This window comes from Mesitornis unicolor, unplaced genomic scaffold (genome assembly GCF_000695765.1).
Source record: "Mesitornis unicolor isolate BGI_N332 unplaced genomic scaffold, ASM69576v1 scaffold42753, whole genome shotgun sequence".
Taxonomy (NCBI): domain Eukaryota; kingdom Metazoa; phylum Chordata; class Aves; order Mesitornithiformes; family Mesitornithidae; genus Mesitornis; species Mesitornis unicolor.
Genome location: NW_010177496.1, coordinates 1 through 11837, shown reverse-complemented (window position 1 = coordinate 11837; position 11837 = coordinate 1). Strand labels below are relative to the sequence as shown.

General features: G+C 51.1%; 1 protein-coding gene across 1 annotated transcript in view; it reads left to right on the top strand.

Annotated features, from left to right (window-relative positions):
* The window catches only part of URM1 (ubiquitin related modifier 1), a 15381-nt gene extending 5864 nt beyond the window's left edge, over positions 1-9517 (top strand). Inside the window, exons 3-5 of the mRNA XM_010182106.1 lie at positions 7416-7497; positions 8505-8553; positions 9258-9517. Coding sequence (XP_010180408.1) covers positions 7416-7497; positions 8505-8553; positions 9258-9326 — 200 coding nt within the window. The 3' untranslated portion in view covers positions 9327-9517. The remainder of the gene's footprint in view (positions 1-7415; positions 7498-8504; positions 8554-9257) is intronic.
* The last annotated feature ends 2320 nt before the right edge of the window (positions 9518-11837 follow it).

Sequence of the window (11837 nt, the reverse complement as noted above, 5' to 3'; positions counted from 1 at the left end):
GGGCGCGCGGGTGGGGGCGGCGGCCCCCCTGCCACTGCCATCGAGCAGCCCTGGTGCGGGGCCCAGTGCAGCAGCTTCGTGCACAGCTTTGGGAGGCCTTGGAGCTGCGTTACCAGCTCAGCTCATCCCAACTCTTTGTGGAAGGAGCTTCCCAGGCACCGAGAAACCAGCTCTTATGTGTGACCAAATCCCTGGGCTAACAAAGCCTGGCTGTTCCCCCTCCTTCCCAGCCGCTGTATGGCAGTGCAGACACCTAGCGGGATAACCTTTCTGTGCCAGCCCCCCCTCTTTGCTCTCTCTTTTCTCTCGGTGGGATTTGCTGTGCTGACAGCACTGTTCAGAGGGTGGCAGCGGAGCAGGGCTGGGGAGGAGGATCCGGGCCCTTTAAACCGCTTAGCATGCGGTTCACACGGCTCCGGGCCAGCTGTTCCTTTCTCCTCCTGCCCTCACTCGCAGGAGTTGTTTGCTGAGCTCAGAGCTCCTGTGCAAAATTGCTTTTCAAAAGAGCCACTTTCTGCTTAATTAAACAATGAGCCGCCGTCCCTCTGCACATCTGTAAAGCTCCCTCTGCAGCCCCTTTATCCCACAAACTGCTCCATTCTTACCTCCATTCACTTGTAAATCTTACCCCCCCTCTCCTCCACCCTGATCATCTCACTGGCCCTTTCTTTTCCCCTTTCAAGTAAGACTGAGGGGCTTGGAGTATCTGTGGGGGTGGCTGGGTTGGGTGGACAGGAATCGGTTTAATGGTGCTTGCCGTATATGAAAGTCTAATAATAGCAAAGCAGATCTGAGCCCGAAAGTGAGAGGCGAGGGCTGAACTCTGCGTGATTTCTGTATTTAGAGGAATAAAATCGTGGCAGTTCCTGAGCAGAGCTGAGGCACTGACTCATCCAGCAGCCAGAGGGGACAGCAGCCACCAGCCAGGCTGGGAGGGGGGCACGGAGTTGACTCGAAGGCGGTTTCTGATCCAGCTGGCAGTGCCAGGGAGAGCCCAGCCCAGGGGATTCCCTCGGCCAGGCTGGTGCAGGGCAGTGCCAGGGATTCCCCTGCGCTGGCAGGAGCAGCCACCTTCCTCTGTGGGCTGAGGTCTCTTGTGGTAGTGATGAGGTTTTCCTTTTTAACCCTCTGCGTGTGTGCACGCATACAAAAGCTAGAAGCCGGGAAAATAGGGAAGAGGGGGAATTTCAGCTAAGCTTTGCACCCGCAGTTAGTAATGGATTCTCTGAATTGTCTTCCTGAGCAGCTTAGAAAAAAATTAACCAGCAACATTCAAGGTTAAGCAGGATAAATGAATGGAAAAGTGATGAGGTGGGATATCTCCTTTATCACTGGGAAGGACAGATTATAGCCAGGGTGACGCAATATCGTCTAGCATAGATTGATAGGGAGGGATGAAGGAATGGGAGTTTGGTGCATTAGCGGGAGATTTCTGACTGCAAAAACTATTAGACCATGGCACAGTCTCCTTGGGGTTTGGTAGCAGGTCTACGTTGCTCAAGCATCTTAAAATCGGAGCGGGCAAGGCTCAGGATGGTCTTGTGTTGTGAATAATTCTGCACTGGCAGAGGGATAAAATCACAGGACCTGTTAACGAGATGTTATTTTTAATGCCTGCGATTCCCAATCTGGCACTTTGCTGCTGGTGTGATGGTCTTTGAGGCTCGCTCGGTTCCTTCCTTTGACAATTCTGAATGAGAGGCAAGACCCTGGGCCAGCACTAGTGATCTGTGATCCTAATTAAAAGAGACAGTTTGGTGCATTGGCATTTATTTGGAGCCTGAAGTGACAATAGTGTTGGGTGTTACAGGATTAGATGCTCTGACTTTGGAAATGAGAAGGGATTAGGTTTACCCTGAGGATCAGCTCGGAGCAGCTTTTTTTTTTTTGTCATGGGAGCTGATGGATCTGGGGACTTGCTGGTGGCTGGCGAGTGGGATCGGAGATCCCTTGAACTTGTGTTCTCCTACCAGGGCGTGGGAGATCCCAAGCAGCTCCTCTGCAGCTCCCGAGCGTTGTGATCAAAATCTCGGGGCTGAGAATTGCTGGGTGATGGCTGGGATCCAAGACTTCGCTGCTAACAGGAAGGCTGTGAAAGACTCCTGTGATCCCTTACCCTTGTGTGGACACAAGAAAATGAGAAGAGCAGTGCTCTTCTAGCTGAGGAGGGAGAAAAAGATGTCATAACACAATTAAAAATTACAGGAGCCAAGACCTTTACATTTGTTTGTAGCAGACAAGAACAGATGAGAGCAACGACTGAGATTCTCTTATGTCTGGCTGTAGTTACCCCTTATTTTTTTTCCTAGTACTTAAATCACTGCCCACTCCAGTGCGTGGCAGGATTGGCTTGCGTGCCTGTCAGAGAAAATGGATTTTGCTCTTGCTGCAGAATTTTGCCTTGCTGCTCACTCTGCGAAGTACCAAACCCATTTGCCTGTGACTCCATTTATATCAGCTATTCCAGGTCTTCTTCTGCAGTTTATGGCACACCGTCGCCTGCTTCAGCGAATGATTTGCATATCAGATGGGAGGCTGGAGGAGTCTGAAGGATCCCCTAGGTCAGGTTTTGTAACAAGCTCTTTTAGAGAGCCAGTTCCTGGAGGGCCATCAGATTGAAAAGCAGAGAGAAGACGTTCACCTGGAGAGGCGGCAGGTATTGGGAGCCGGTCTGTTTTAAAAACCAGCTGCTTCAGCGGGAAAAGGGGGATACAAATTGTCTCTCCATACATTTCCATGCAGGCAGGGGGAATAATGGCAGAGGAGCTGCAGGGAAGGGGCTTTGTCATGGTTACAGGCCGGTGGCTGAGAATGTGGGTGGAGCGGCGCTCGTCCAGAGTTAAGTGACCTCAGCAAATTGGAGCTCAGCCATGGTCAGTATGATAAATGATCTTATTCTGGGTCAAAGAAATGGTACCCCACAGGGAGGTATCCGTAAGGCGGCCCGGGAAAGCGCTGTGCTCTTGCAGCACTGACCCCTTAGTGACCAGTGCCGCATATATCTTGTTTATTACGGACCAGAAGGGAATTTTCCATGGTTCGGCCTTTATAGGCTTCCCCTATTTCACTGAAATAAGCTCCCAGTTCTGCAGCCAAGGCGAGAATATGGGTGTAATTACACCCTCTGGGTGCCCTTGGAGGCACCGTGCGGGTTTTATGTGGATTTTAAGGCAGAGGACGCGGAGGTGTCTGGTCATTGCACGTCTGTGTGTGAATCTGCCAGTGACCTGTGCAGCTCCCTGGGAGCGGAGAGCTGCATGTCCACATCAACTGCTGCTGCACTTGAGCAAAATCCTTCTGCGTTTCTGCACATTTATCAGTTCGGTGAGAGACCCTTCTAGTGCAACGCCCAGCCTGGTGTTTCTTATTCAAGGCACCTGGTTTCTCTCTGCACACAGCGAGCGCCCCTTTGCTGAGTTATCACTGATGAATCTGTCAGGCCCAGGAGGTTTTATTGAGCTGGGAAAGATCTATGGATTCCAGCCCTGGTTTTCAGGGTGCAAATGAACCCGGGCTCTTCTCCCAGGCAGTGCTAAAATGGAGTCGTAGATGCATTTCTCTTGCAGAGGAAGCTCAGCAGATTCTTCATCGAGGCACAGTTGGGGTATTGCGGAAGATCAGGCCTTGGAGAATACGCCAGAGGACCGAGCAGGCTGTGCAGTTCTGTCTGCCACAACCAGCAGTGTTTATGATGCAGCTGGGCTGAAAATGAGCCGCCGCTGTTGGGTTTTTGTATGCACGCTCACTGCAGGTTTTGCATCCTGTCCGCTTGCGTGACAAGCCAATGACTTTGTGTCACTGCAAGCACACACTTCGTTTTCCTGAGCTGTGTGTTTCACCAAGTGATTTGTTTTATGCATGTGTTGTGGATTTGAGCTCCCATCTGTGCACTTGAACGAAGCAGTTTTCTCAAACGTTTGTCAGTTTTTCTTTTTTTTTAATTAACTTCAGATTATTTTTCCTGAGAATTTGGAGAGGTTTGATGTACTGTTAGCACAGGCAACAGAAGCTGTGTCTGTACACAGATGAGACAGGGATTTCCTACCATGTGCTTCGGTCCCTCCTTTGCAGTCTGAGAATATTTCAGCTTCCTTGGCTGGTTCGCTCTGGCTTCTCCGCTGATGCTGCCAATGGCAGGGACTGTTAATGGTAATTAAAGTAGCTTTTTTGGTGTGGATATTTGTTCACTGTGAATGAAATGGAGTAGGCTACCAAAAGGATTTCATTGAGACCGTGTCGCAACGATAAAAGTGCATCATTACTGGGATGAGCTGGACTTGCGTTGGTGACGTGGGAGTGACATCCTGTACTGTCCCCGCTGTCACCTGAACCTCACTTCTGGGCCAGAATGCGTGGTTGCTTTTGCAGCCAAATAGCAAATGCCCCTGTTCTGTGATGGGGCCAGCTTCAGAACCAAGGTGGGTGTAAAATTCCTGCCTTGTAGTGATGGTTTAACGCATCAGCGGACGTGGTCCTTGACCAGGTTGGGATTTTTTCCCTCCTGACGTCACGTGTAGAGGGCCTGCTGTTTGCATAGCAAATCCTCAGCCCAGGGAGCTGGAAACCTGTTAGACCCGTCGCATAGTATCAGAAAGAAAATGTCTTAGGAATGCTGCGTATGTCAACTGTAAGAGATAAACGGTTGTGCTATAATTTACCACTTCTTATTTCCATCATGGGAACATGCAGAGTCCTGAGCTGTTGATCGAGGCTGCGGTTCAAGGCACTGATCTGCAAGATGGCTTCTCCCCAGACCACTCGCAGTGGAAGTAATCTTGTTCCTTTTCAATATCTTACTTGTGGGAGATGGTTTTGGTGTGGCTCTGGTCATTTTTCATCCTTTATAATTGATTTGTTCTAGTAATATTGGTGTACAGAACGTAGAGACATGAAGGTGGGGGAAAAGATTCAATGCTGAGAAAGCAACTGAAAGTATTACGTGTTAGGGTTGGCGGGAGATACGGGGCCTTCATTTTCATTGATGTTTGAAGGGGGGGAGGTCCAGGCTGTCTAAATTCTTCAGTATGTGTGTACGTGACTTCTGGGAAGCAGTAAATGAGCGTAGGCTCAGGTGGGGCTGAAAATAACATTTATTATGGAAGGAGTAGGGCTGAGGGAGCCTACCAGCGCTGCCTCGAATAAATCAGTCCTCTCGCCCCTTCGTCCAGGCTGCTTCGAGGTGGCTGCCTTTTATCCAGCTGGTGCAGCGTGTTTCTGTTTAAATGATCTCTCCTGAAAGGTCCCAGAGGAAAGGGCTGCTTATTCCACGCCAGGCGAACGGTATCTGGCACAGCTCATTGTTGTGTGCCCTGCCGCAAGTGCATAAATATGAAACAGCTCGCGGGCGTTGCTGCGGTGGGGCCGGTGTCCCCTTTGTGCCCCCCCTCTCCTTCTCCTGGAGGCTCCTCTCCATCTTTCTTCCTCTCTGGCTTTCGGTTCTTGGTGATGGAGAGCAGGAGCTGTTTGGGTGTGAGAGACATCCTGAGGGGTTGACGTTGCAGCAGCATTTTTCAGTGAATAAGGTGAATATCATTAACTCTTGTTCTGGTGGGTGACTGACCGGTATGGTGTATATATATATATATATACACACTCATATATATTTATATATTTATGGATATGTAAGTACATCTACACACACACCTTCTGAGTGGCGCTCGCTGTCCCTGGTGCACGTTGCTAGGAAAGCGGCAGAAAATGCTCAGTTCTGTGCTCTTCACTACATATCACTACAAGGGAGGGGTGGGTTGGCCCCAGGCAGGTGTTCCAGCTCACCGGGCAGTTTGAAGGCACAGAGCTGCTCTTTTTGCCCTGATCAGAGCGATCCAGTGCTCGGAGGCAGCAATGCCTGTCATGCTCCAGGCAGCCCCGCAGTGGGACTGGTGTGCTGGGGCAGATACTGCAATTCGGAGGCACTGATGCCCTGGGAGACCAGGGGGGGACAGAGGGAATCTCAGAGCACCTTTCCCTGCCTTTACTGGGGAAAAGAGGCCCCCATCTGCTGCAGATGGACACGTCCCCATTGTCCAGTTGATATGCACCTGCCTACACCAGGGCTGCTCATCCCTGGTGTCACAGAAATGATGGGGGTAACATTATTTGGAGGAATCCCTGCTCTGCTCTGGATAGCATCCATGAGCCCATAAAATCCTGGGGTAAGGCAGGGACTGAGTCGAGCCACCACAAGTGCATTTATTTGTGCTGGTTGTGAAGCCAACACATGGGAAATCGTACGCAGAGTTTGATTTGAGCTCAGAGAGGTGCGTGTGGAAAGGTTCCCCGTGACTGCAGTGAGGTGGCCACACATGAGGAAGATGTGGAAAGCCATCCCTGCTCGTCCTGTGAGCAGCGCTCTGGCCCTCACTGGTGGATTTGTGCCTTCGAAAAGCTTCCTCACGCCTTGAAAACAAACAAAACTCTTTTGGGGCTTTCAAAGGGCTGTTTAAAGGAGCCCTGGGAGAATAACTGATTGTGGATTCAGAATGATGAAGTGGTTTGTGGAACGGTGAAATATAGAGGCAAATGCAGGAGAACTCCACGTTGCAATTTGTCAGCTTCTGTAAACCTTGTAACGGATTGTTCCCCCCCCTCTGTCGCTTCTCACCTCTCCAATAGGAAATTAACTGATGCTATCACTAAAGAAATTGTTTTTGCCTCACAAAGTAAAATTGATACTATAAAAACCCGCCAGCAGTGTCTCCTCCTCCTTTTACATGAAGACAAATCCTTCCTGTCACCTACTGAAATGGAAAGATAAAGGCTGAGCTTTAATAAAGCAGCTATAAGCACCAAGCGTAGAGGGAGGGAGCAGGCGCAGCGTGGGGAACACGCCACAGCACCAGGTGTGATGCCAAGGGATATTGCAAGTGTCCAGAATACAACTGCTGCGGTTGGTGCCTGCGTGCCTGTTTGATGCATGGTTTTGTACAGGTTTGTGCCCCAGAACTCCCATCTCCAAGAGTTCGTGCTGGTTTTGGTACCGATAGCGTCTGCCTTTAGTCCTTTCAGGGACTTAGGCTTGCTTGTTTGGACTTATCAAATCTAATTAAAGGCACACCTCAGTTTGTTAGGTGCACAGGATATGGGATGCGTTACAGAAATCTGAATGCCAGGAGTCTCCCGCTGGATTGGCACTTCAGCACCAACTGCATTCATTCTCTGTGGGAAACCTCTTCTGCCAGACTGGGGGGTTTGGGGCAGAGCCCTGAGCTTTGAGGTCCCCTGGGGCAGGGTGCCTGTTCGCTGCTGGTAAGGATCAGCCCTGTTAGGTGGCTTCTTTGACCCGAGGATTGCTGCGATCCCCGTCCATCCTGCACATCCCTCATCTGCTCTTTTGTGTATAAACAACCACTTTGTTCTGTCATCAGCCAGGAGCCGTCAGCCAGTTTGTAAACTGCTGTCCTTTCTCCTTCCAGGGGATATCAGAAACCTGCTACAGTGGATCAAACATAATCTGTTGAAAGAGCGACCAGAATTATTTATGCAAGGGGAATCCGTGTAAGTACAGCTGTTGTGAATCCTCCTTGTGTTTCTCTGTGGATCCCCGTGGTTTGGGATATGTTTTTCCTGTTGGTTGTAAGGAGCAAGTTAATGACCAGGAAAATACGGGATTTGCTAAAGTGACAGTGGGAGGTTGCCCACGCTACACCTCACCCTGTTCCACAGAGAGCATCTTTTGCAGCCGTCACCCCAATTTTTTAAACCTTAAATGTGAAGCAGGGCCACGTGTACTTTCTCTCTGATGTCACCTGGAGCAGCACAGCTCCTGCATCCTCAATTCCAGGAGTTTTCGCAGGTCCGTCCGTTCCCTGCTGACATCACTGGGACTGAAGCAGTCATTCGGAGAAATGCCAACAAATATTTCTTCTGGGAAATGTATTTTTATTGTCAAAATGGGGCCAACCTCGTGGAAGGAGGGGGGGAGAAGCCAAGAGAAATGGAGCAGAGTGAGCTGTGTGAGCCATCCCTGACTGCGGGGTGGCGCTGGGGGTGTTTAACATTCGTCACGGATCTTTGTGAGCTGAAGCGTGTGCCAGGTCCCCTGGTAACAGGAGAGACAATTGCAGGACACTGCAGATCAAAGAGGGGGAATCCCTTTGCCTGTAATCAGGGGCTCGCAGTGGATCCCGGGTGTTTACTGCTTTTGGTAGGGGCACCGGAATAGCTTTCCCTACCTTTGCATTGAGCTCTCTATGCTTGACTTCAGTGCGTGGGATTTAATTACCTGGCTTTTCTACGTTGTACAGAAATGCAGTCATCTCGGAGCATCCTCAGGAATGGTGCTTTTTGATTCAAACGAGCTCTGGGATTGCTCCTGCCTCCCCTTTATTTGATCTAGAAAGGGCACAAACTGTACCTGTTTCCACCTCTGTGCTAGGATTTCTTTTTCTCTTTGGCTTTGCAGGCAGTCAGCTTGTGATCTGTGCTGTAACGTCCCTTGTTCTTAACTGTTTGGGAAGCCTTTTAGCAGCCCCGTATCCTAATTATTTGTCTCTATTCTGCAGGAGGCCAGGAATTTTGGTGCTCATCAACAATGCAGACTGGGAACTAATGGTCTGTACTCCTTCTGTTTGACTTTCTTTGTTGAAAATATTGCTCTGTCTGTTCTGTGGTTGCTCTCAGAGAAGCTATTTCTGATTCTTGCCCCAAGCGAAGCATCTTGTAGTTGAGGGGGAAGGGGCAGGCTGGGATCTCTCACCCTGTATTGTACTGGAGCTGATCAGAAGCCTGGAGCCTTTTTCTAACCTGCTGAGTCTCGTCCGCCAGACAGTGTCTGCAGAGAGATCCCCTGAATTCCCTGGCCTCTGGCTGCCAAAAGGTCTCCCCCACGCGTTGGGTAACAACTTTGTGGGTACCAGGCAGCTCCGCAGCCCCAAGCAGAGCCCCTTCACTGGAGGGAGGTGGTGCCACAGCAGGTGAGGGCAGCCCTGGGGAGATTTCTGCCCAGACAGGCAACTGGTAAATATCTTCCCTTTTCGGCCCGCTGTTGTGCTCAGACAACAAACAGCCCCTAACTATTTTCTTGCCTCAGGCAACCACCTGTTCTGTCAAAACCCTGGTCCAGAAAGTGGTGTGGGATAACAAGCATCAGCTCCTTGTCTGATCTCTCACCTTTGCTTCCGTTAGGATGAAAGCATCAGTCTATCCCCTTCTGCTCTCCCTAACACTCACCATCTTTTTATGAGCTGTTTTCTTTTTGCAGATAGCATTTGGAAATGACATTTAAAACATTTTTCATTTTTTTTCTTGGCCTGCAGGGTGAGCTGGATTATAAACTCCAGGACCAGGATAATGTGCTTTTCATCTCGACGTTGCACGGCGGGTGAACTCCTGGAAAAACAAGAGGATGTAAATCCAAACCCCTGGGCAAAAAAAAAAAAAGGCGAACAAAAACCTAAACCCACCCCAACCTCTCTTGAACCGCCTGTGCCCGGTCTCTGCATCTTCCCACCGCATTCACTTGTTACTACACATCCAAATAAAGCCCCGCCAGCATGCGGCTTGCTGTCCACCACAACAGCATCCATCTTTTGGTCCTCATTTCACCTCTCCTGACTGCACTTCCAGGTACCCTAATGAGCAGAGAGCACCGTCAGTATCCGGGGCTTTGTTTTTCCATGACGGGAGGAAGAGGGGTGCTGACCCTCGAGTAGGACGCTGTGTCTTCGCAGGCAGTGAGGCGCTCTGGGGGAGCTGTGCCTTCTTTGGGCCAGGGCTGGGGTGCCTCTGCCTTGGTGCTGGGAACTGGGAATCTTTTAAGACAGTACTTAGTGTTGGTACAGCCTGCACCAGCCACGAGGACGATCAGGGGAAGGCGAGACATGAAGTGCAAGGAAACTAAAGGTGACTTTACTAGTTGTCCTCTGAGGTGGCAGACATTACAGCTTCAGAGCCCCTTGTAGTGGCTTTCCACTTGTCATTATATTTGTGGGAATTAGGAGAGAAATAGGCTCTCTTGGTTTTGTTTTTCTGATGCCTTCCGCCTCTTTCATGCCTGAGCCGAGGCAGGGTGAAGCCCACAAACAGCGTCCATTTATAACTCTTTGGTTGGAGGGGAAATGAACCCATGCCTGGCCTGAGACAACACAGAATGATAAGGGCAGCGAATTATCTTTCTGTCACCATGATAGACAGAATTGATCAGCGTCCCTGGCTTCTGTGCAGATGGGGAGCTGCTGCAGCCTAACCAGGGAAGGGCTGGGGATGCATGGTTAAAGCATGGAGACCGCGGGGAAAGCAAGCTGGTGCCTTTTAACCCTTTCCATCAGTGGGAGGGGGAGGCTTCTTACTGCACACCCTGAGGAAGTCCTGTGAGCACAGCGGAAGTGGGTGTGCACGGCTCTGCTAGGACACAAATGCTGTTTGGTTTCCAGAATTTTCCTCGGACGGATGGACTGGCCTGCCTGCCAGCCAGGAGGCCACAGTTAGAGCACGGGGAAGGGGTCAGAGGACAGCGTTGGCACCAACAGATCTGAAACTCTGCAAGCTTCTAGGAGTGTCCGACCAGGATTGTCCTTCCTGCGCTCCCCCCGGCCCTGCTCACCTGTGTTTCGGCACGGCTCCGGCAGCACGTGGTGGTCCCTGGCAGCAGCACTCCTGCCTGCACAGCGGCTCTTCGGGAGCACAGGGCTCGCGGGTGCTGTAAGCTCCGTCGCTGCCCATCTCAGAGCTGATCTGCACCAGGTACTGCTCGCCCTGTCCTGGATTTCTGGGAGCTGCCGAGGAGGAGCAGGGAGCGGTGCAGTGCACCAGCCTCTGCTTGGGCAGCCTGGCCAAACACCCCAAATGCTCCTTATGAGGAGCCTGTCCTGTCCTGCACCTGACAGAGGAGCTGCTCTGTCTGACGGGAAGGGAGTGCCAAAGAGTAATTCCCCCAGCTGACTTTGGTGACTCCTCTGTCACGTTTACCCCACCACAACCTGCATAACTAAAAGCACCCATGGACTACGATGCTGCTGCATCTGAGAAGCCCTAACTTCAAGCCCACTGCTGGTAACAAACCGATATTTAGCCTTTCCCAAATCCAGCCGCAGAGTCCTCTAGTCCAGCTTGTGCCGTTTGTAAATGACACGGAGATGCCAAAGGCTCTTCTCTGCCCTGAGTCTGTGGCCGTAAGCTCTGCTGGGCCAGGGGAGCAGAGAGGGGATTCCAGGTGGCAGTAGGAGCTGTCTGAAAAACAATGAACCTGTGTGGCATGCAGCTTGAAATGGACTAAAGCCTGAGTGGGAAAGGCAGGTTCGTCTTCAGCGCTGCTGCCTGCCCTGCCTCTGTGCTGTGTTTTTGCCTTAGGCTGTGCTTCTCTGTTCATATCCCCCCCAGCTGTTTGCTCTCGATAGGATGAGTTCCTTCCCAGGGAAGTGGTGTTCCCCTTGCTAGCACAGGTAGACCCAGATGACTTAGCTCCTGCTGTAGTAAAAGCTGCCAATCATTGCTAAAAAAAAAGAAAAAGCTTGAAATGGGAAGATGGGGGAAGCCAGGGGAGGGGAGAAGAGGGGTACGGCAAAATCCTGTAATAGGAAAAAAAAAGTTTCTGAAATAAAAGCCTTTTAAAACATTCTCTGCCTCAAGCTTTGTCCTAGATAGGCTCTTGGTGAAATTTTGCTCGGATCTTGTAATGCTTCCCTCCTCCTCCTGGGTTTCCTTGGCAGCCCCGGCCGAGCCGCCGGGCTCTGGGAGCCATAAAGCTGCTCTGTTCCGAGCTTCCTCCCGGCCGTGCTTTCCCGGGGGCTGCTCCGGATCCGCTTCGTTCACTCCAAGCTCCGCCGCGGCGGTGAGACCACGTCCCCGCAGACCTGGGCTGGGGGAGCTGGGGGCCAGGCCGCTCTCTGCCGAGCCCG